Source organism: Pleurodeles waltl, chromosome 5 (assembly GCF_031143425.1).
Source record: "Pleurodeles waltl isolate 20211129_DDA chromosome 5, aPleWal1.hap1.20221129, whole genome shotgun sequence".
NCBI lineage: Eukaryota > Metazoa > Chordata > Amphibia > Caudata > Salamandridae > Pleurodeles > Pleurodeles waltl.
The window spans coordinates 907,209,874-907,236,073 of NC_090444.1; the positions used below are offsets into that span (position 1 = coordinate 907,209,874).

General features: G+C 41.4%; 1 protein-coding gene across 1 annotated transcript in view; it reads right to left on the reverse strand.

Moving 5' to 3' along the window:
• The window catches only part of CAPN9 (calpain 9), a 215,626-nt gene that overhangs the window by 141,877 nt on the left and 47,549 nt on the right, over positions 1-26,200 (reverse strand). The window contains exons 3-5 of the mRNA XM_069235035.1: positions 21,575-21,693; positions 19,533-19,666; positions 9,771-9,939 (exon numbers count right to left, since the gene is read on the reverse strand). Of these exons, the coding sequence (XP_069091136.1) occupies positions 9,771-9,939; positions 19,533-19,666; positions 21,575-21,693 (422 nt within the window). The remainder of the gene's footprint in view (positions 1-9,770; positions 9,940-19,532; positions 19,667-21,574; positions 21,694-26,200) is intronic.

A 26,200-nucleotide genomic window follows, 5' to 3' on the forward strand; every position in this document is an offset into this window, starting at 1 on the left:
AAACTATTTTATTTTTAGATACAGCACTTCCCCTCCACCGCTATTAAAAATGGGATTGTTCCTTTGGTCCCCTCCTTCTCTGGGGCAATTTTAAGGAAATGACCTGCCACTAATATGAGAATGCCCACAACGTATGGCTCTGTAGTTGTTCAACAGCTTCTTTTGAACTGAGCATGAAATGCACTTTGTCCAACCCATAATCCTAAACTCAGGAATGTTAGCAAAAATTATTTTGCAGTTGTAAATGTGATCTCTGAGCAGGACTTTTTGCAGATCTTCATTCTCCAAATCATATTATGACGGTTTCTGCCTGTAAATTACAGGGCATATTTATTGGTATGGTGGCACAGGTAGCATAGCAAGTTTACAAGTCCTTGCAAATATGGGAATGCGTCACAACACCTGGGATTTGTGTGGGAAAATCCACCAAAACGTCCATGGAACACCTCTCTGGCGCACAGTAAGGCAAGGCAGCGATTACCCCTGCCTTGCCTTACTCCATATCCATGAGCCCATGAAATGCCATGCAAAGTGGCTTTGTGTGGCCTCATAGATTTAGTTCAGCAATCTGGGCTACCAGAGAGTTTAACAAAAGTGACACTCCGGTGGTGCATGGGACTTGTAAATATGTCCCTATGTTTTTTATGCATCTTAGCCAGCCTTATGTTCCAAAAACACCATAAATCTACCCTTTAGACACAAACTTTATCTAGAAGGAAATAAGAGATACAAAGCAGAAGCCTTTTAAAATACTCTCAAATTTGAATATTTCATCTGCAGAATTAGAGCTTTCTCTAGGTTCAAATCACTGTTGCTGGAAGTAGAGGTGTGAGAATACTGCAGCATCCCCCAAAATACCCATGCTGCAGATTAGAAGGTGAATGGGCAAAAGGATGCCTTTACATTTTGTTTTTATTATGTAACATTTGCTGTGCATTCAGACAAAGGTCAGGCTATGTTTTCTGACAAATTATTGCTTATTCTTTTAACAGAGACTGATAGTTACTGTTCTTTCTCTGAATGCAATGTGACAACCTTGCTGGGGTACAGGAAGTTTGAAAAAAGTCTGCAGGGCGTACATTTTTTTCAAACACAACACACTTTAAATGAACTGTACAAATTTTTCAAAATATACTAGCAGTTATGAAAGCACAAATTATACACATTTTTAGTAATTCTGACGTGTTGGAAGCAACAAGTCTAATAGGATCAACAAAATCTGGAAACTTGGCTTGGTTTTCTGCAAAGGATTAACATTTGCTGAAGCCCGATTGATTTAATGGAAAATGTGCTTTCTAGAAATGACAGTGCTCTACCACATCACGCTTTAATAATATATTTGAGACAGAATGCTCCAAAATCCACTATTAGATACAGACCACCACCTTACCACTCTCTTGCTGAAAATACATGGCTCATTTGCTATATTTGTTCTTTGTGACGCTTGGATTTTTCAAAAGCCCTATGGCTTCAGTGATGGCAGCACACCCACTCTGCAAACTGTTCTAGCAAAACTGATTTAAATATGTTTTTATTTAACTTTTCATAACAACAAACTTAGGATACGGTCAGAAAAGAGCAACTTCCTCCCTTGCTGCCCTTCCTCCCAACTTCACCCATCCTAAACTCTCCCCATTGTATCCCCTTCCACACCCTGGTCACCTTTCCTTCATTATTCTCTCTTTACAGTCTTGCAGGTCGCGCGTAATGATTTGTATCTAGCTGACAAGTGTTATGGTAGTTGGTAGCTCGCTCCCAGATTGTTTTATGAGTCAGCCCTAGTTTTCTACTTCTCTAGAACATTTAGCTATCTAAGTCTCTTGGAGCAGGATAATTCTTTAAAATCCGGCCCCGTTGTTTTCTAAAATCTCTTTACTTACCATTGGCAATTTTAGACCCCCAACACCCACCACGGTTTGTCCACCAATTTGTTTTCAGTGGGCGCTGTCGACTGCCCAAAGGGGGTAATTAGGGATTTTGTTTAATACCTTTTTTATTTTTTTCCTGAGGCTTCCTAATCTGGTCATTTGAAAGGCAAAAAAGCGTATTTAAAAAGAGTCAGGCTTTAACTGCATTTGTTGAATATGTACTGCTCTTTGAGAAAGAAACTTGCATGAAAATGATTAACTAGTTATATGATCCCGATTGATAATTGCGGGGAATGAGAACATTCAAATGGCTCTGTTGACATAAATTTTGTTTCAGATTTTTTAAAGAAAATTAAGTTTGAAGTTAAATCTCTACAGATTATAAGCAGAAGGGCCGTCTAAAAAAGGATCAGTGGCAACTGCATGCCACATCACCAAATTGTACCACCAAAGGTGCAGAGCACATTATAATTATTGTGCTATGCCACAACTTATTTGTGGCCATTAAATATATCTTAACTGAAGTTAGGCTCCAGAATATCACCTATAGTAATGATGAACTTGACATTTACTGATATAAGAGAAGAGACTAAAGCTGCAAATCTTCCATAGTTCCAGAAGCACAATGTACAATTTGGACTTAATGACTTATGTGGATGGTTGCCGAGCTTTATACTGATATTATCGACCGTTCTAAACCCCATCATCTGTTCTTTGTAGTGCACATCCTGCAGGTCCTCAACATCCCTAGATTTGGTCAGTATTGTAGGTGTTAAGCATGACACCTCCTCAATTTCCTCCCAGCTTTGGCATTAACAAATGGACTTGAGTTCCTACTTCAAGTAACTGACAGGTATAATGAGAGTTGCTAAACTGCTAAAAAAAATTCTTAGCAATTACTTTGCTCTTGACATCTGCCATTTTGATCATTGAAGTAAATGAAGCCTTTTGACCAGACCTCCACTACACTGGCTGTATTCTGAAAAGAAGGTGTTTATGCTCTAAAGTTTAGGGAGGTGAAATTCAGTTAAGTCAGCTGCATTGGTCACAAACAGTTTGTTCAACTGAACGAAGGGGCATATGTATACTCTGCTTAGGCCAAAATTGCATAATATTTTAACACAATTTTGGCGCAAACTTAACTCCATATTTATATTTTGATGCTAGACATGTCTAGTGTTAAAAATATTGGTGCACCATTTTTTGGATGCGTGAACCTACCTTGCGTCAATGAGATGCAAGTTAGGCCTTCCCATCTAAAAATGGTGCTATCCTCATAGACCAATATTTATCCCCAGTGCTAAAATTACACACGGGCGGGAGGAGAGGCTAAATTTAACACCTGGGTCAGACCAGGCATTAGGAGACCTGTGAACCCATTTCCATGGTTAAATACCATGGGAATGGGTCCACGGGTGCCCTCTCCAAGCCTCAGGAACACCCCACCCACAGCAGAGGACAGGGGACCCCATCTCAGGTAAGTAGGGTAAGTATTGGTAAGTATTTTCAAAAAAAAGTTGTGCCATTGTGTGCCCTAACTGGTGCAATGGCCATGCCCAGGAGACACTTGTTTCCTGTGCTGGCCACTGGAGTGGTGGGCATGACTCCTGTCTTTCCTAAGACCGGAGTCATGTTTTTGGTGGTTGTGCGCCAGGAAATGGAGCTAGTCTGGTTAGAGGATTTTTTTTTGCCTCTAACCAAGCTAGCGTCATTTTCTGATGCACCATCCTTCCTTCCCTACCACCACCCCCACCCGGCTAGCATCTTCTTCTAAGACGCCAGCCCAAGTTAAGCGCAGGCTTGCACCATTCAATAAATATGGCGCCTGGCTGGCATTGTTATAAGACGTAAGCCGGCACTAAACTTTTTTGCTGCAAAACTGCGTCAGCGCAGTTTTGTTGCAAAAAGCATAACTATCAGCCCACGTTTATTATGGAGTACTAGAGTGAAGGCAATATTATCCCCACTTGTGTCTATTAGATAAAATGCCCATGTTTTCTGCTACAGGATGCAAGGCTTATTTTAAAAGTACAACATTGATTAAAAAAGTGTAATTAATTTTTTTCTGTGAAATACAAAAAACAACAAATTTGCAGTGTATACGTAAACTAATTTGGTAATAGCAAAGGAATTATAAGATGTTGATTACCCTTAATAGTTATTCATTTAAATATAGCCAGCCTGAAGCTTATACAGAGCATATAGAAAAAAAAACATTTATTTCAAGAGGAAGCTGAAATAGAATAGAATTAAAGAGCAATTTGCATAAAAGGTGGATGAATTATGTGGTATAAAATTACCAATATATTAATTGACGAATGTTTTGACTACATTGATGTTAAATACTAATCAAATAGAGTAGACTTTAGAAGTGTGTGACTTGTACGTGAATGGAGGCTTTGACCATAGGTGTAATTCTGGAGAGATGGTGCCATTAGTATAGGCATCCAGATGTGTGTTGTGGTACCATACATCTTGCAAATCTCCCCTCCAACACCCTCAAAAACAGAGCCAGCTGGTAATTGGGGCACTAAAAAATTCCAAGCTTGGCAATATACATAAGGTCAGAGTTTGTTGTCTGTACCATTAGACCAAACATCTGCTGGCTCTTCATAATGTGGAAGAACAGCTGGCCTTTGGTTTTTTTAAATGTGACAGCGCCTCTGATCTTCTCTTTCCCCGGAATTGATTGGCTGTTAAGCAATATTTGCCTAACATACAAATGCCTTCATGGCTTTCCCTATTTAGTGAACTAATAGGGTGTGGTGGTATGCCCCCCCTCCTTTATGCTACTGTCAAAAGGAGAAAATTTGCTCTGTGATCTGCCACGCTCTATAAATCTCCCAGACATATAATATTTTTTTATATTTGGTTTCTGCTCTGTGGAATGTTCTTCATCAAGACTTATGTACATGTTGGCTTTTAGGAAGACATTTAAACGTGATTTTCCTGCTATATAATCTGCTGACAATAAAGTATTTTGCTATTCTAAACAGCACAAATAAGTCTCATTTCCCCTGTCTCTGGGTTTATGCCATGCTGCATGGAAACGACAAATGCAGTGGTAAGTTAAAGGCATTCTTCTCACCTTAAATGAAACATTTGCATCTGCATGATTGACTCGCAATATCTTGGTGCCTCCAAGAAACGGTGGGTTCTTCACAGATGTAAAGAAGGATGAATCAGAGGGCTAGATTATGTCCTTTTCATTTTGGGAGTGTCTAATTGCGACTCTTTGCGAGTCGCAATTAGAGACTCGCAAAGTGAACTGTACAAATGTGTCTCAGACACATTTAGCGATTCCCAATGGGGTTTCAAAGACCTTCCTCATCAATATTCATGAGGTAGGTCACAATTTGCCACCCCATTGGGAATGGCTGCACTCACAGGGATGGTGGCCTGCTGGGGACAGCAGACCACCATGTCTGTGACTGCTTTTAAATAAAGTATTTTTTTTAAATGCATCCCATTTTCCTTAGAGGAATACGGGATGCATTTTAAACAAAAAACTGAAAAGTTTTCTTTTCACTTTTTCAGAGTAGGCTGTAGTCTCTGGGGCCACTACCTGCTCTGAAAAAATATTTATGCTCACAAAGGGGAATGGGCCATGGGGAATGGGTTACCACCAACCTGAAAGGGTGGTAACTGGGAAGGTTTTACGACCTCATTCACAGTTGCAAAACATTCATACATGCCAATGCTAGTTGGTTCTAGGAAGGGATGTCCTAAACACGCCCCTTCCTAATACTGAATTGCAAAAGCAAAATAGTTCATACATCTGGCCCACAGTACCTTTGAAAGGCAGGCGTGTCTGCCCTCCAATTTGCGTAGATCTTGATTGTCGAGGGTAAGAGAGTTGGCCTTGGGCAGAGTCATTGGTATTGCTAGAAGCATATCACATTGACGGATGCCCCAATGTCAACAAGTGCCTTGACAGTTGTAACTGTCACCTCAACTTCACACGTGAGTTGGGGTCTCCTCTGTCTTTTGAGGTAGTCCGTAAATGAGACAAGGCATCCCTTTTCATCTTGGGAGGGTGTCTCATCTCAAGAGTTGCCTTGCCACGTGCCGCGAGGAGCTGGGCTCTGGTTTTCTGCTGGTGAGGCTGGTGCGGGCAGGTGCGTTTCAGTCTACGGGACACCACATCTACAGTCTCCACCTTCATCACGGGTGACTTGCTTCTCGTCAGGCCATGGCTCAAGGCTATGTCCATTTCTGCAGCCTGTGCCACTAACAGGTCATGAGAGCACTCCAGGATGAGAATGTTATCGAGACTGATGTTGGGCTGTCTCAAGATCAGACCACGGGTCGTTTGGACCAAGAGCCTTGGATGATCTGTGCCTGGAGCTCCTTTGGTTAGTCATCAGCAGTGCAGGTGATGGCCAGTTCAAGAAGGTAGGCATAAAAGTTGTCAAACAATTCCCCTTTGCACTGGTAATTGGCATAATTTAAAGCGCTCAGGTTAAGTTGGGAGTCAGGGTGGGCATTGAGGGCCCTCACCGCAGCATTGTATCATCATCCGCACCTGTGTTGGGGAGGTATTCATTCAGCTTATGCAACTCTTCTCCTGTGAAATGATTAGAAAAGAGCTCTTGATCACCACATCATTCTCACGGTTGGCCACAAAATAATTGTTCAGCTGGCCTACCCATGTTTTTTATCTGGGGGCACCAGTAGCAGGCTCTGCTAGCTCTCTGAAGGGATGAAGCACAGCCAGAGGGTTGTGCTGTGGGTAAGCTACAGGGGTGAGTGGTGCAGGGGCTTGCGCTGTGTTGGCATCATATGCCCTTTTTCGGGGGGCATAGAACCTGTGCTGTTGCAGTGGGAGCAGTGACGGTACCTCTCAATCTGGCTGTGGAACTCTTCACAGGACACTGCACCTGGAACTCTCCCGGTAGTACCTCTCAGTCTGGCTATGGAACTCTTCTGGGACTGCACCTGTAACTCTGCAGAGGACACTGAGGCCCAATGATGCTGGACTGCTACCGGACGGAGTTGGTTAGGTGAAATCCCCAATCAGAGAGGCCAATGGTGGCAGAATCTCCCTACCCCACGTCTGCTCCAAGCAGCCCTTGCCAACCACGTGTCCTGGAGCATTGGGGCAGGCCATCAGCAAAGGGTAATGAGGCCCCCAGGGGAGTAAGCAGATTGCCGGCTGGCCCCAGTACCTTTTGGGACGGCCCGGAAAGACAGAAACAGCAGCACTGACACAGGATTGAAAAGCCATCATGTGGAAAAGCAGCGCTGAGCAACTGCGGGTACCAGGCAGGAGTGAGACAGTGGCAGGTGGCAGGTGCGTTCTCTTCACCAGTGTGGTGAGACCTGCTTTGAGGGCCTCCGCAGTGGTTGCTTGCCAATAACAGCCGCACACATATACCAGTAATGTGGTTGTGGGGAAAGACCCTGAGAGGTCTTTATCCTAGTGTCCGACAGCCCCGGCCATAGGATGTGGTGCGTTACATCCGGGACGGGGCTCGGGACATAGTAACCGGGTGTCTCACCACAACCTTCAATGGGTATTCGGTGAAAAAAAGGCAAATATGCTATACTAGCTATTAATGTGACCTCTATTTGTCTCCATACCAACACCACACTTTATGTTCTTGTGCAAAGGTTCACAATATTTCAGATAATTATTACAGATTTCTAGTAATTTGAACTAACCAATCATACTGCCTTAATCAAAGGCAAGCACCACAGTCCCAAAGAAAGTTTAAAATCTCTGGTGGTCCATTGTTGAATTATGATTTAATTAACATATCTGCAACTTGCTTCAGACATATTTTTGCTCGCGAACAAACGCCTCCCTTTCACATCTTAGTGATGAGACGAGAAACTGTTGCTAGTTGTTTACATTTTTATTACAGCTGAAGGTTGTTCTTCATTCCTCATGATCTAAGTCTCTGGACACCTGTAAGCTTCCTTTCTTTGGTGTTGGCCGCATTACTCTACAACAGAACTGTCCGTATGCACCTATGAATTATTGTCCTGCCTCTGATTCCTAGGTGTTCTTTGTTTCAAAGCACTCTAGCGGAAATCCCGGAAAAAATATGTGTTAAAAAACACTTTCAGATTGCCATTGGTGGGTGAGAAGATTTCCTGTGACAATGTTACCTTTTTTTCTAATGCACAATTATAAGTGACAAATTATGTTTTGAATATTAATGCTTTTTAGGGTGAATTTAGTCGTAAATTATGAATTGTTAATGGTACACTTCATACTATTTTTGTGTTTAAAATGTACTTTAGTAGTGACAGATTTTGATCAGAACAACATTTCTATTACTATGGATGCTGATTTAGTGTTTTGTTCATCTTGCTCCAGCTGAGTATATGGTATCACTAGTCACGCCATATTGCATTTCCAGTTTGCTTGCTATCCATTTATAAAATGTGTGTAAAAACACTTGACTCTGGGATGAGTCAGATTTTTGATTTTCCTCAAGGGTTGTGGTCCATTGTACTTACAAAATGTGCTGTTTATTGTGACTTATAATAGTTCTGACTTCTGACTATGTATATTTGATCCTTCATGGCATATATTCTGCATTTTTCTTCAACGGTTAAGTTGAGTTTTTTTAATAAAGCCCCTTAACTTTTCAATGAGCTAGAACTCGGGTATTGAGTGGTCCTAGTTACTTATTTATTACTCTGATGAACTGATGTTGATTTTATGCTGAGGAGGGTGTTCCCTAATCCTAGATCCAGGACTGGCTTTAGTGCTGCTTGCGCCCTGTGCAACAGTCTATTTTGGCACCCTCACCCCATTATCACCTCCTCGTTTTCACTCACTACCACTCAGCAAATGTGCCCCTCATCTCTCCATAGCCCCTCTCTCACATACATTCATATGTTTTGAAGCGCTTGTAGAAGTTGGCTTTACTAATCCACTCAGCTATCCACATAAAATATAGTTCTGTTATTTGCAGCAGGCATAATAACCCTCTACGCCACTTTATGGCGAGTTAAAGCTGCTTCTAGACAAAACTCACATCTCTCTCCCTAGCAGGAACATTACTCACAAGAGGTATCTTGACATTTTAATTGTTTCCTAAAGGCTGGACGCACAAGGCACTTTTCAGCAGGTGCTTTTAAATCACAAGTTTCGTAAGTGAAAACTAAACGCAACGCCCTCCTGAGTCAGCGCCCCCCAATCCAGGTCAGCACCCGGTGCGGCTGCACTGCCCAAAAGCCGGCCCTGGCTAAATCAGTAGTGCGCATAACCATATGTTTTTCTGGCAATGCATATTAGGAAACTGAACTGAATATTTGACAAGAAAATAAAACAAATGTATTTTATTACAGTGAAGTGAAGTTAGAGAAAGCCATTTGTACATGTATAGGCAGGTATAAACATACTAATACAGGGTAGGAAGGTAAATGCAGGTCTGACTGAATTAGAAAGCGCAGTTGTGTGCATGTTCCACTTCCTTGCCAAGTCCCTTGTTCAGAATGGCTCATACAAATACACTCAAGACCTGTCCTTAGGCTGTTCCTCAAAAATGTCTCCTTTTACAGCAAAACACATACGTGGTTGTCCGACTTTGAGCATCATTTCCATTTGAGCTTTACCTGTGCTTTTCAATGCAGGTACTGTAGTCCCAAGACACTGAAGCAGTCTTGCCATGAAGAATATGAATCTGCTACCACTACACCCAATATATGCTTCACCATCCATGCATCACAAAGGAAGCATCCCTTTACCCATCAAAGGATATGTTAAATATTCCATTTGCGTAAAGATATACTCCAATGTTTTTTTCGTAGTGGTGCTTAAGAACCACTCTGCCAAAACTTTTTTTTTAACTTTCAGCATGCATTAACAATTCAAGAACTTAGACTGTTTTTGTATTTTGTGTCGGCACTTTCATAATACATCAATTTAATTAGTAATATACTTACATCAATGGAGCAACCCAACATAGAGCCCCTTTGAATAGCTTTTCTTAAAATGTCATAGAAGTTGGCAGGGACAGCCTTCAAATCATATGTCTCAGCAACTCCTCCAGTGAAATCTTCCATTGCTTCAATTGTGCTACCACCTTTCAGGGCTTCGTAACTCCCATTCAGCCTGGAATGGACAGAAATAAGTCAAATGTAACATCCATCATTGACAACATACATAAAATTCAGTCTAGAAGGTTTCATCACACCCCACTACAATACCAAGTGGATGTCTTGGTACAACCTTTCATACGTGTTATGATCATGGATGTCATTTAGGGGTTGGCAGGTTTCGCAGGTGTGACCCCTAGCTTGCCCCCTTGTGACCCCTGGCTCTTCCTCAGAAGTGGCAAAATAAGTGCCAAGTACACAGGGGGGGGCTCCACATTCCTTATTTTCAGCATGTTTTCCTTTATAATAATAGCAAATGATATTTCATTATACACTGTTAATGTAAATAATCTCACTTAGCTGGAATGGGACCTTTGGTGGCAGCTGTGGCAAGTACACATGTTTGTAGATGTATGTTGTATGTATGCTTGCCGGTGAGTGTGTTTATGTGAGAGAGCTTGTGTATGTGTGAGCCCGTGTCTATGCGTAAGCATGTGTGTGAGAGAAAGTGAGCAAGAGTCAGTGACAGTCAGTGAGATTGTGTGAGACTATTCTTTGACGCAAGGCAACGCTGCATCAAGTATAATGTACTGCCTTGCATCAATGGAAAAGAAAAAACATGAACCATATGTACTAGCATATGGTGCATTGTTTCCCTCCCTGTGTGCTGATGCTCCTTTGGGAGCCATGTGTCAACGCTCAAGCCCTTTAATACAAGGGTGTGCGTTCTCTGAAGAATACGCTTTGTACTGGAAAAATGTCCCTCGAGTACAAAAACTATGTTTTAAGGCTTTTCCCACTTTGTATGTGTGCTCTGCACCACACATGCAAAGTTGTAAAACGAAGAGAAATTAAAACATTTCTACTCATTATGCCTGCTTTGAAGAGTCGTAAGATTTTGCCACAAATTCCTCTCTACCAATGTTTGTAGATAGGGACTTGCGTCAAAACACTGGAGGTAGAAGGAGAGCGCTCATGTACTACACATGGAATACCTACTTGATGCAAAATAACACAAAGCAGTGTATCAGAATTTGCTTTGAGTATTAAATTCCACCCCAACACAAAAGTGACGCAAACATTGTGCAAAGCATTAACAAACCTGGGACTGAGTGTCAGTAATTATGAGTGAGTATGAGTGAGGATGATTAAGAATGAATGTTAGGGGGTGCAAGAGAGTGTGATGTTAGGGTGATGTGACACTCGCTCCTGGAAGACATTATGGTCAACGGTCATATGATGTCACTTCCTCTGATGTCATTGGGGTCAAAGTGCATGTGATGTCACTTCTACTACTACTGGCTTTTTGTGAATTGACGCTAATGGTTATGATAAGTTTTAACTCTTGCAGTCCTCTCAGGCAGCTTTTTTCAAAATATGTACAGGTGAAATAAGATGATAGGATGTGTCTTCTTTTAATCAAGACAATTGATTTGCTTACATTTTTAATCTGATGTCTACAAATACATAGACAAGAAACCTTACATTTTTATGCAAGTTCTTGGTACCACTGTGCTCACCAGTTTGAAGCATGATACAGATTGTGCCAGGCAGCACAAGAATACTGACAAGATGTTCTAAAAATGTGGATCTTTGCAATAGCATCTCAGTAAAATAGGATATAGTGAAAACGTAGAAACAAGATTATCAAAGCGTGACTTAAATATTAGTGCCTACAGCATTATTAAGAATGATGAAACTAAAACAGTGTTTCTCTAAAACGTGTTTTGCTTTTATTTATTATTCAGAAGCTGATACCACACAGAAATAACTTGTAGCAAGATTCTTGCCCCTAAAAGTGTTTAGAAACATCTTCAAGGAAGTATGAGCACTTTTCAAGAACCATAAAAATAAAATAAAGTCTGAATGTAATTTCTACCAGCTCATTATCATGTACTGCTTAAAGGTTAAGTGGTCTGCATGTTACTTACATCTCAAATATCAGAATAACAGTGATTATTACTTTAATCACAGCAGTCAAAGTATAGAACACGGTGAATTCTATAAATATTTCAAACATTTTCCATCGCACATCCCTAGTTACTCTATTAGATTCGTCTAGTTCCTATGTAATATCTACATATATGTTATCAACCTCATGGTTAATTTACTGATTACATTGCTATCAGAACCATCTAACTACTTATATGTCATGCCATGTAAGTATCCACGCATACCCCAGAAAGCCATCGGGTATAAATACTTCAAACATTTTCCATCACACATCCCTAGTTACTCTATTAGATTCGTCTAGTTCCTATCTAATATCTACATATATGTTATCAACCTGATGGTTAATTTACTGATTACATTGCTATCAGAATCCTCTAACTACTTATATGTCAAGCCATGTAAGTATCCACGCATACCCCAAAAAGCCATCGGGTCTGCAGTCAAATAGTGGTGCTTTGGCATGCCCCAAAAGAACCAGACCCAGTGTTTCCAAGACTACATAACTTCTTCTCCAATGATTCTCTTTGGAGATGGGTTGAGGAACTCATGTGCAGCTTCCCGTATCATTACTTCACAACATTAGCAGAAGCACAGGCAAAGCAGGCAAATGTTGCATTTTCTATTTGCTTCCAAGCCTGATTTGTGTGAGGCAGGATCGCTTTTCAACTCCAATCGTACTGCACGTAGTTCTGAGGCTTTTAGAGAGTGGAACATATCAGCTCTGTGTTTTTTTAGTGTGACTGATGACAATTTATATCTTTGAAAATAATGTAGAGATCTCGGGCCAGATGTAGCAAAAAGAAAATTTGCGAGTTGCAAATTGCGAGTCCATGCGACTTGCAACTCGCAAATTGGTATGCAGTACGGTGTCTCAGACACCATCTGCGAGTCGCTATGGGGTCGCAATGGCCCACCTCATTAATATTAATGAGTTGGGTCGCAAATTGCGGCCCCATAGCGAGTCTAGGCACTCGCAAACATGGAGGCCTGCTGTTGTCAGCAGACCTCCATGTTCGTGACTGCTTTCTCAATAAAGCAGTTTTTTTTTTTTAAGTGTAGCCCGTTTTCCTTAAAGGAAAACGAACTGCACTTAAAAAAAAAAAAAAAACCTTTAGTTTCGGTATTTTTTCAGTCCCTTGGACCACTACCTGCCCTGAAAAAATAATATTGGGTCCATTTGCAAAGGGGACCCCTTCCAATTTGCGAGTGGGTTACCATCCACTTGAAGTGGATGGTAACTGCGACACCCTTTGCGACAGCATATGCGGTCGCAAATGGTATTGCATGCCACTCCGAATCGCAAATAGGAAGGGAACACCCCTTTCTATTTGCGATTCTGAAATGCATATTGAGAGTCGGTCCCGACTCGCAATATGCATTTCTGCATAGCAAAGAGGCATTTGCGCCTCGCAAACGGCGATTTTCGCCGTTTGCGACGCGCAACTCCTTTGCTACATCTGGCCCCTCATCTTGCAAACACTGTTCGCACTACAGTATTTGCATTACCATTCAAAATGTCAAGTTCTCTAGGCCCTAAACCTGATCTCTGCGCGCACACACACACACATACACACACATTCTAAAAGACTAGTGCTCTCATGTTGTCAAGCAACCAGGCCCAATTGATATATATGTATGTATTACAAGGAAAGCACTGCCACACACGACAATCTCGCAATGATCTAAAAAAGAGGCATGCTTTCACTTTCTTAATATTAGGCTAATTAGGCTAATGTTAACAAACATAAAGAAGATTTAGAGAAACATGAAACTAAAATCTGAGGATTACACTTAACAGCAGGTATATATAGTGGATTAAATATGGCTTGCTCTGAATACGTTTATGGCGAAATATGGTTAACTAAAATATTGTCGAAATACTTTTTTACTTTAAATTCTTACTTGACTGATAGGCTGAGGCCATTAAACTGCGTATCACTTTTGACCTAGTACAGTAAATAAATAAACATTTCAAGACATTGAGGCTATACCATAGCTGTATGGAATGGTAATGATTTTGTAGAAATGTGCTATATGTGTCCTTTCTATTTTCCTAACCCCTTTTGAGATTACATTTGTATCTATTAAGTGAGAACACATCTTGCTGTTTTCGTACTTGTTTTTTTCAAACACGTTTTTATTGATGTTCGTGAAATTGTGTTTGTTAAGCATCAACTTAGAGCACATAAATAAGTACTACTTTAAAACGAGCACTGGAAGGACAGGGACTCTAGGTCCCAGATTGCTGCTCACTTGTTGGAGGCGGGACCAGGCTTCGTCATGCCATCAGGCACCTTCAACATCGCACACCTGTTCTGCAGCAGGGGACACGCTCGGGAAGTGCCCGGGCACTGCCCGGGCCAAGGGCAGACCCATCCTGCACCTGTCATCAACCGGAAGAAGATGGGCTGGGCCACCCCCGTGGTTTCTCTATGCCATCAGCCAACGGTGAGTGACTATTACCGAGGGGGTGTTAGGTGGGCCTGGTATAAACGAATTCAGTGAAAATGGTGAAGTGAAAGTTGCTGGTTGATAGGGAGGCATCTTTTTAGAGGCCACACTGCACCATTTTGGATTCCTTTCTGTCAGGGTTCTTGATAATGAGATAACCCTGGCAGAACGTTGCATATCGATAGAGATGGGTGAGTCTCCTGTGCAGCCTATGGATCCATTTAGTGACTTAGAGACTCTTTCAACTCAAAGTGGCCAGATGTTTGAGGCAACAACCCAAGACCTGCAGACCCCCCAGACTTCTCCTGAACCATTAAACTCTAGTATGGATGGGCCTTCATCAAAGAAAAAAGGAAACAAAGCACATAGACCAGAAAAAGGCCCGAGAACCTGAATAACTAGGGCTGTAAATGCACTGAGTGCTATGGTTGACATGCCCACCCCACATTCGTTGTCTAACGCAGCAAAGACTCCCATTCCTGAAATTCTTGATGTCAACGTTGAAACTGGATTTGGACTTGGATTTCATATTCAGGTAATTTGAGATTATGTTGACAGCAAGCCTATCTCCAATTTTGGACAGACCTAGTAAACTGGAAGATGCTGTGTTACTGCTTCGGAATTCATCTGTCAGCATGAAATTCTGGGGCGTCATTAATCAGGATCTGACAGGGAATGATCATACTGTACACAGATTGAATCCTGCTTTCAGGTCAGCCAATCCTTTTTCCACCCTTGTAACATCATACCTCTTCCTACTAATAAAAGGGGACCTGACGCTGGGATAAGGGAGCTCCAGTATTGAGGGTACATCAAGAGGTTGTAATGCTATACCTGGTGAAACCGATAAAAAGTAATTATTAGAATGGAAAGGTGGTGCTAGCACAAAGGCATTACAAGGGGTTCAAGCTCTGTAACTGGTGAACTGACTAAAACCCCTGTGAGATCGCAGGTTCACTCTGATCAGGTTACATTGGACTTTCCCCCCGAATGCTGCCCCTAAGTGGCCAATCTAATGACCCACCATCAAACTATAATAAATAGGAGTCAACTGACCAGCTGAAGGACAAAGGGCCTCATTTACAAGGGCATTGCGCCACCAGAACATCACTTTTCCCGATTTTCTGGTGGCTTGATGCCCTGCTCCATATTTACAAAGCGGTGTTAAGCCATGTGTTGTGACTTAATGCCACCTTGTAAATACAGCCCCTTTACACACCTCACTTTGGGTGAAAGGGGAGTGCAATGGGTGCTACTGTGGGCATTCCAGCGCAATACACATTGCATTTTGACACTGCCCCAGATTTACGAGAAATTCTAAACCTGAGGCAGTGCCAACAACTATCGCCACTCCAGGAGTGGCATTAGCATGGCGCAAAGAGGAGAGATACTTTTATTTTTCCTCATTTTTGCTTTTTCTGTGTGTGCTGCATACAGCAGCACACATAGAAAGAATAAAATGCCATTAATGACTGTTTATGTGCAGGAAGGTGTTCCTTCCTGAACATATACGATAATTAAATAATGACGATTTGCTACTTTTATGTGTGCTGCATACTGCAGCACACATAGGACCAGCAAACCACCATTATTGATTGTTTATGTGCAGGAAGGAACACCTCCCTGCACATAAACAATCATTCCCTGCATCCCAGGAACCCTTGCACTATGGTGCAAAGGAGTCTACATTGACGCTAGGCAGCTAATTTTAGTGCCACCGCTAGAGAAAACAGAGGGGTGCACCGTACTGTAGTAAATACAGCGCATCCCTGTGTTTCTGAAGTGATGCAGCACAGCACTGTGCCACTTCTTTGTAAATGAGGCACAAAGTATACTATTGTTTGTCAGGAAACACTGATTTCAAGCATAACAATTTTCAGGATATTTTGTTTGTCAGAAGTGTTGAGTGGGTTGGTTCATCGCCTAAACATATAAATGGTGACAGTATTGTAGTGAATTGCAAACACCCTAACCTCTTACAATTATTATTTAACTGTGGCACTAAACTCTATTGGGAGAGCACGGGACTTGGCATAGGGATTGTTCCCCTAGGTATGTTTTTGTAAACATCTCACCCCCCTTATCCAAAATCTTTATCTGGAGGAGGTCCTGTCCGGAACAAGATTATGGAGCAACATAAATCTATAATTTCAGTCCGCCACTGGTTCCTGCCACTCTCAGACTTTGAAAATTTAGATTTATGCCCGAAAGGTGCCTATAAGTATCAAGCCCAAGTAGAGATTCCTCAATGCACATATGGTGTTGACAAAGTTAAAAACGGTGGTGCAGCTATCCAAATAGAGAACCTACCTCATCCCTTATCATGTCTTGAGGGCAGTAGTAAACCAGATGGGAATAAGGTTGTGGAAAGGCTTTTAATGCAGGGTATAGGACATCAACCTCAGCATATATCACAGATTAAGGCAGATGACCAATACCTGAAAGTGATCTCTTGGAACATTGCTGGATTAAGGTCTAAAGTCAATGACCTAGAATGGGGACGAGTTGTTCCTAGATGCGTGTCATATATGTATGTTTCAAGAAACTTATGCAACACAACAAATTGTTAGGGTGAGTTTTACTAATTTCATTGTTCAAGCTAGACCCTCGTCAGCAGGTCATCCAGCTGGAGGTTTACTGATCTGGATAAAGACAAGTTTGGCCTGTAAAATTCGGAGGTTAAATATTGATTCTGCTGATATTTTAAGACTTGATATTGAATCATTGAGAGGGACGTTTGCTGTAAGGATGATGACTATTTACAATCACTTTAATAAATTGTTCTTGGCCATTCTAATTCTGAGAACTAAAGAGCAAGAGATGTTATCAAGAACAAAGCAAGTCTGTAAGTTTTCTTTTTTAGGTTACACAAAGAGTGGTGCTCTACTATTCACCATTACAATCTGTGCATGTGCAAATGTACAAATATTTTAAATCCCTCAAAATACTAAATGAAAGAGGAGTCTTAAAATCCAAATATATAACTTAAGACTCACTTCAGGCAGTCTAGGGTCCCTCTTCCACCCACACATTCATAAAGATCCCAATAATGCAAGACCTTTGCCAACCTGCTGAAGCCCTCATCTCACCTTCTGTGGTGAGGAAGAAGGCACTGGAACAGTAGAGTGATCTCTGAGTTCTGGCACCCAAAATGAAGGAGGCACTCAGGTGCCAAGTCCAGCAACACACATTTTATCTGGATCCCAGCAGAAGTACAACCAAAGATATTCTGTGGGTTTTTACCCACTCACAAAACCCATACCTCTGTGCCGCTGAAAGTACACACCAGAGAGACACCCAAAAAATCAGTGATGATAACTAGTGTCATCCACTGCCAAACCGAATGGAGACACACAGCAAACAAAACTTAATTTCTCTGTGGGTAGGAGAACAGGCTCCAGTCTCATGGAAATTATATACCATCAACATATGCAAATGTCAGGGTCAATCAACCACCCAGCAGGTTCACCCACCACATTCCCCTGCAAGATCCTTTTCCAACCCCTTTCTCCTGTGGGTAAGTTAAACACCATTGGCTCATTCTTTAGCCAGAGGATACTTACAGTACGCAGAAAAATACTTTTTTATTAACCACTAATATCCTTTAGACATAATAGGTCACTCACCACTGATGCTCACAATGTGACTATTTTTTTTACTCTGCATTTTTTCTCTTTATCTCACTCTTGTATGCTCTTTATATTTGCTTTCGTCCCTTTTCACGGTTTTCTGATGGCTGTCTTCATCCTTTTTTCTCCCTATTCGACTTTCCTCTTTCTTGATATAGGTCAAAGTCTAATAATAAAAATAAAGTCCTGTCCCCCAACAATGAATAATGGTGTCTACTACATGCAATCACCATCACAAATTAAGCACTGAGACTAATGCCCCTGCCATTGGAGTTTCACTGTAGCTCACCACCAAGGGTCGACTTGCCAAAGCTTCACACCAGATCATTTCGGGCCAGATGTACAAAGCTTTTTTCTTGTCGCAAACGACCCGATTCACAAAACCGGGCCATTTGTAACAAGAGAAAATCATTTCCCAATGTACAAACCCAATTTTGCGATTTGTTAATCTATTTACCAAAGTGCAAAAAGGGTTTGCGAGTCGCAGTTAGGAATGGGTTTTCCAAGGGCATCCTTTCCTAACGGAGAGTCACAGTGGTATGTATGATTGTTTTCCAACTATGAATGTGGTCACAAAACAATTGTAGTTAACACCAATTTCAAAACGGACCCCCGTCCCCTTTGTGAATGGAAGCAAAAATATTTTTTCAAAGCAGGTAGTGGCCCCACGGACAACTGCCTACTATGAAAAAATTAAAAGAAAACTTTTAATTTCTTTGTGTGAAATGCATCCTGTTGTCCTATTAGGGAAACGGGCTGCATTTTAAAAAAACTGCTTTATTTAAAAGGCTGTCACAGACATAGTGGCCGCTGTCCCCAGCAGACCACCATCCCTGTGAGTGCGGCCATTCGCAATGAGGAAGCAAATTGCGACCTACTTCATGAATATTGATGAAGTAGGTCATTTGTGACCCCATTGGGAATTGCAAACTTAATTGTACTTTAATTGTACTTAATTGTACTTAACACTGTTGTACATTTTATTTTGCGACCCGCAATTTGCGATTCCCAAAGGGATCGCAAATTGCGAGTCGCACATCTGGCCCTTAGTGGCATCACTGGCGTTTACATTGGCACTTGTGACTGACATCGACTCACTACAAGAAAGTAGAACTAAAACATGGGGAAACAGAGAGAAATACATTCCGATGGAAGAAAAGGGTTAATCCTGGGTAAAAAAAAAAGCTGACTTTGGTATCCTCCCTGAATATAAACGTTTGAACCATCTCCCACTTCAAAGTTCACTCGCTGCGTCTCTGACTTTTTTGTCTTGATTCAAATGTTGCCATCAGTGCATTACGTTTCTGATTGTTTAAAATATTATTAAGTGTTGCTTCGGTTTAGGGATCCGTGTTTCTTTCTATAGATATTGATGAAGTGAGCAAACATAAACACCTGGAAAAGCACCCCACCACCAACTAAAAGACATCCATGCGTTCCAGGCCAACAATAAACAAAAGAAGACTGCTAATCCCCAACAAAATCTGTAGCTATCCTCAGTGCCCCCATTTATGAGGTATTCCAGTTGTTTAAGCCGTGGTAAAGCAGTGCGCCGTAGTCTCTTGGAAACACTTACTTGGCATACGCCTTTTCCAATAACGCACTCCAAAACTCATTGAGCTCAGCTGAATGTAGGAAAACCAGGCGCCCTTTGAAGGTGGGCAGCCGGTCATCAATAACGACGTCCAGCCACTCATTATGCTGCCAAAACTGCAAAGTAAAAAACATAATAATACCTTTTTATGGTAAAAGCACATTCAGAAGTGCAGGAAAATATGTATCATGGCTAACTTTAAACATCCAAGTTTACCATACGTTTGGTTAGAAACTGAGGAATTATAATGTTCATCAGACTTGATAGATCAGGGGCTTGTTAAAGGAACACAGATGCCCTTCTTTTAAACGGGGTCACAGGCATGGCCTTTCAGCTAGTATGGCACGGCTAGAGGGGCCAGCTTCAAGGGTGGACTGTTTATTTGTTTTCCTCACGCCCAACGGGTCAAAAAGCTAAAAGGCGTACACACTCATGAACAGATTCATTACGACGGTCAGAGAAGTAATAGGAAACCTGGCACTTTCTAGTCTGCCATTTATTGCAAAATAAATCCATAATTTCGTTACCCAACAGATCACAACTTTAGACTGTGTGTTCTTAGCAAGGTAACCCCTTTTCTGGTATGTGCCCCCAACCTGCCAGCCAGTGTGCCAGCTGTGCGCCACTCAAAATGAGGCCCCTCAATCATGTAGGATATTATTTGGGGTGGAAATTAATTTCTGATTGTATTTGATCCTATTCAAGGGGATATAGTGCATGTATTAGACCATGCCTTCTGCTACATATTGTCAGTAAATCACGATTTGGGTTCAAAGAGGATTTTCGCCCATATTTATACTGTTTTACGCCGCATTTGTAACATTGTGGATGCAAAAGCGGTGCAAACTTACAAAATATAATTGTATTTTGTAAGTTTGCGCTGCTTTTGCGTCAAAAAGTGATGCAAATGCGGCATAAAAAAGTATAAATATGGGCCTTTGTCTCTGGATTGAGATAACTAGTTCAGTTGATAAAAAAACAAACATTAGAATCTGTATTACACATATAGGGTGTACTATCACTATTTGCGCCATGGAGCACATTTCAAAAGGTGTGCTTGGCACAGATCATGATAGTGTGCCCTATTATAATGTATATTGTGCCAGCTCCGTGTTTCACTAAGCAGGATGCATATCACCTGCATTTAAAGGAGGGGAGAGATCTCCCCTTGCAGGCAAGCAAAATGAGTCACTTCACCTTTCTGCAGAGGAATGGCTGGGTGGGTCCATGGGACCCCTTTTCCCTCATGAAGAGGGCTGTCCTAAGTTTGTATACTCACAGTGCGTCCCCAGTTTGTTGCCTCTTAAGGGCATGTTGGCCTCTATGCTACGTCTGGAACAGTGTGCGGGCACAGAGGCAAAGTGATTCCCTCCTTTGCATGGGGGAACGCCCCCATTCAAGTAATACCATAGTATCATGGGAGCTCAATGAGTAGGTGCACATGCCCATCGCACCCCCGGGGCATCCTGTGTAATGCATCCACTGATATTTTCACCTTCACCTGGATAAACGTGAATGTAGATATGTGCCCAGAATTGAGGACATAATTAGGAAACTGGAGCACAAACCCATTTCCGTATAGTTATCCTATGCCCAGAGAAATGACATAAGTAACTGAGAGGAAATCTCTCATCCAGTACTTACTACACCCGTGGTTTCAGATGCAATGATATCAGGTGCCAAATATGGGACGTCTGATGTCACTACTACCCATCCTGTAACGGATGGCTGAATGCCTACTTCATCCACTGCAAGAGATACAGGTTGTACCCCTTAGTGGATACTTAAAGCTTTAGGACAAATATGGGGCGAAACTGCTCTGCAAGTACGAATCATTTGCATCATTGTAAAGTTACATTTTCCGGATGTGGACGTAATATGGAATATTATTGGGTGAGCCCAGATTACTTTACTTAGGAATCGTGTGCAGGGTGAAATCAAATACAGGAAACACATAGAAGGCAAATAAAGTGAAATACTGTCCTAAAAGGACTTTACTGTGACACACCTTCCATTTGTCTTACCTGAAAATGAAATATCCCTGCGTACCCCTTGCCAAAATCCTGATCTGGAGGTACTACACGGTATAGGGTTTTCTCATTGAGGGTAAGTGATGCTATTGCTGCCAATAGCCAACAATCACCTGCAAATATAACAACATTAGTTAATATTTTGAGAACACTCAGAAAGAAATTAGACATGCTCAAAGGGCCACCATTCAGTTCTCAGGATTTTCAACTCACCCAGGATGCCATTTGGGATTGACATCTGCATTTATAATGAGCTGGAAGATGTAAAACATGTATGATTTGATTCTTTGTATCATATTGAGGAATATTGTCACACTGACTTTTGGACTTTCACTTTCTGTTGAGAAACTAAGGAGGGACTTTGGACCCATCAGTTCCTGCAGTAGTTAGCCCACCCAACCTGGTAATGCCTAGTGTCTTGCGTATCCCATCTGTGTGTTTTATACCTACAATCCTTTGTATCTGGCATTTTCAGTATAGGCCAACTAATTAAGTTTAATGTTTTGTTTCTGAGTCAATCCCAAGTACCAATGGCAGGGCCGGATTAGGACCTTTAGAGGGCCTAGGCACTTAAAAGATTTTGGTGCCCCCATATATATGTAATTCAAAATACAAACAATAATAAACAGTAAAATAACATTTTATTTTTCGAAATAAAACAAAACTTACAGTAAGATGACAAATAATGTTTATTTTTGTATACTTCCACTTTATTTATATTTGAAAAGGTTTCTCCCACTTTTTCGAATTTCAAGGTCTTTGCAATCCTCAAAACTAATCTTACGTAACACATCTGCTTCTATATGAAGTAGAGATAAGGCATCCAGCCTGCCTTGTTGCTTAGTTGTTCTGTTGGGAATTTTAATATACTTCAACTAAGAAAATTAATGCTTAGCTGAGCAATATGTGACCATTATTGTTAAAAATATACAAAAGCAAATGTCTACATTTGTAAAGGCACATGCGATACTGTATTCTACAGTTATCGTGCAAAGTTCAGCATGACTGAATCTTGTTTTTATATTTTTTGCTGTACTGAACTTATGATGCACATATGAGTGAAACTGCTGAAGCTCAGCTGAAAACTTAGGACCAGATTTAAAGAAAAGTGGGGCAGCACGGTGCTGTGCCGAAATTGGCAGCGTCACGCTGCGCCACTTTAGAAATGCAGAGATGCGCCGTATTTAAGGGAATACGGTGCACCCCTGCTTTTCCCCCTGCGCTTGCACTAAATTTAGCTGCCATCGCCAATGCAGGCATCCTTGCACCATCGTGCAAGGATGTCTGTGTTGAGGGGTGTGATTGTTTATGTGTGGGAAGGTGTCCCTTCCTGCACATAAACAATCACTAATGGCGCTTTGGCACTTCTGTGTGTGCTGCACAGTGCAGCACACACAGAATTACCAAAGCGTTATTTTCAAATGATTGTTCATGTGCAGGAAGGGACACCTTTCTGCAGATAAACAATCATTACTGGCATTTTGCTTTTTCTATGCGTGCGGCAAAATGCAGCACGCATAGAAAAAGCAAAAAACGAGGAGGAATAAAAGTATTCCTCCTTGTTGCGCCCTATTAATGCCAGCCCTGGGGGAAGCGTTAGATTTTGGCGCTGCCTCAGGTTTTTGAGATTTCATAAATCTGAGGCAGCGTCATAATGCAATGGGTGTTGCTGTGGCACGCCCACAGCAACACCCATTGCACGCCCCTTCCACGCACAGCACTGTGTGGGAAGGGACTGTATTTACAAGGTGGCGTTAAGCCACAAAAAGTGGCTTAACTCCACCTTGTAAATACGGTGCTGTGCTTAGTGCCACAGAAGCGTCACTAAAAGTGATGCTCCTGTGGCGCTAGCGGCTTATAAATCTAACCCTTAGTGTTCAAGTCTTCTGGGTAAGTGTCAATCAGCTTTTGACAAAACTGAGAATGCCTTTCAATTTCAGTAGATGATAAAGTGACATTATGTGTCACGTTACTTAGAAAAGGAAATCACTGTGCTATTTCTTGCTATATCTCTCCTCTTCTTCTTATCTCAGTTTCAAGTTTGTCAACAACTCTGTAAAAGGTGGTGATACAAAATGTATCGCTGGCATTTAGATATACTTTTGGTGCAGCATCTCCATCATTGGGTAGCTTCTTTCTGATACATTTGCACGTTTGAGCTGCCTTATAATCAACATTTGGCAGTATTTGTTTTGTAGCTGCTTCATATCTTTCAAATTCATCTGGTGAGGTGCACAGTTTGTCAGCTAATGATCCATGCAGATCTGCACATGTTTTTAAGTTCACACCGTGTGCTTAAAAGCATGTGCTGAACTGTATGTGTGTTTTAACCACCCCCAACCTCACGCCCATTACTTTCACTCCTTGGTGGGTTTGCCTGTCAAAAATCCTTTTTCATCATTGTTAAATGTTTTATGTTTGTTCCCCCTTGGGGCGGTTTTGTTACGACCATCTGGACTGACCCTGTTACATGGATACTTGCATGTTTGCCAACGTGTTTGACTACAAGCAAACGTATTTTTCCTTTTGTGTGTCTTCTTTGCGAACACGCTCATAGCAGCTGTGGTGCTTCGAATCGGTTCGCTTATGTCAACTGTTTGACTTTTCATTTTTTAACGTGTCTGCTGTAATGGGCCTGAATCAGCAAACTGCTCCCTGCTAAACCATTATGTGCCACGCACATCATTAACCCTTGTCGAAGATGTGTTTCTAGTTAAAATCAGTTAACTAAATTCCTTTATTTTGAGTTCTCAAAACCGGTTTGCCGTTCCAATTACCATTTAACAACAGTTGTTACCTTCTAACAGACCTGATCAGTATTTAAAATTCTCAAAACACATTAGTATAATTTTTTTTAATTTGCTAGTCTAGTAACTATAAAAAGTGTGGGCACTTCAAGGAACTTTAATGTTGTATGTCCTTTTTTTGCTGTTTTATGTAGTGCAAACTCAATCTGAAGGTATTGGAGTGGTTTACATCAGCATCTGCTACATTACACAAGGTCACATTCATTATTTAGGCACAAGGAGATCTACGTAATTTTCCCAGAATAATTTAATAATCATTTTATAATTTAAAAGCCGATTTTTAACTTTTCTGTTAGATCTCCTTTCTGGTTTTTGGAGCAGTCAGAGAGAACTTGGCAATATCTGTGGTGAATCCATTACTACTGGTCTCCCAGAGACTTAGGTCCTATTATTCTCCAATTTAATTACCAAGTTACTCAAATATACACATGACTCCATTGGTAGCTTTGTTGCACAATTAAGCCTTACTCAAGCAAGTGGCAGTAGTGTAGGAAGTTGGATACCGTATGGCACAATCCTCACACACTAAACTGAATCGCCATTGGGAGCTAGATCTGTTATCTTTCTAAAAAAAATTGAATTTACACATAGGGAGTGTGGGGCAGTTGCAGTGCTGATCAACGAAGCTGTCACCTTCATTGGTCACAATACGACCCCAGACTCATTTATAACACTTAGATTGTAAGGTGCTCTGTTCATATTAACATTGGTGCCTTAGGTTTCACATCTCTTAATATTGTTATTTTAGAGATCCCAGGACTGAAGGTGCCAGAGTGCTATACATAGTAGGTTTGCTGTGATATGTCTGGCCTTTGTCCTCGTTTCTCAGTAACTGAGTGGAATGATGGACATCACAGCTGGTTTAAGCCCGGGCAACAGAGAATCTGACAGACATGTCACAAATACGTCTGTACACACAGGAGCCTACCACTCAAATGTGACCTGGGATTCACATCTCCTAAATAATAATGGCCTTTTGGTGCAGAATCAGAGTTCCAATGTTTCAGTAACAGGACTAGTCAGCTTTGTTGACCAGTGACTAACTGGGCGCTGGGCATAGTTCAGTAGGATACTAGTTGTTCTGCCTATCTGGTCTCCAATATCTCTTAACAGTTGATCACAGTCTATATTTTAGGTGTAAGGAGCAGTATTTGCAGACTGACCCTGTTACATGGACAATTGCACAATTGCCGATATGTTTGACTGTGAGCAAACTTCTTTTTCCTTTTGTGTCTCTCCTTTGCACTCATGCTCATGGCGGCCATGACACTTTTAATTGTCTCGCTTATGTCATCTAATGTTTTACTTTTCATTTTCAACTTATGTGGCAAGAAAAGTTCAGTTTGGAATTTACAACACAAATAGCACTCACTAGAGCAAATGTGAGACCCACTGCATTGCAAATGTTTGTTTCATTTATTGTGGGAGCCCCTTTTTGTGGAGCCTGGTTCAGCTGCGCCATTTGGAGTTTACAACATATGGTCCATGGTAATTCTGGCAATGGATTGTTCAGCCCGCTATGATGTGTTTGAGTATTTATTTCATAAGAGCCACTTCAGAACTGCTTGCATCTGCCCGTTGGCCATTTTTTGGAAATGCATGTTGTAAATTTCAAGGAAGGTTTTGCACCCCAGTCATCCAATGGTTCACTGATTAAATTCCAAGTATCTTTAGTCTCTGAGGCATCAAACATAGAGGAGAGCTAGCTGAGGGTTCTTTCCCAAGACCAAACTTCACTCTTCATGTTAGGTGGCTAGTTACACACAGACATACAAGTTGGTTATTGAAGTATCTGAGTCAAGGAAGTGATGTT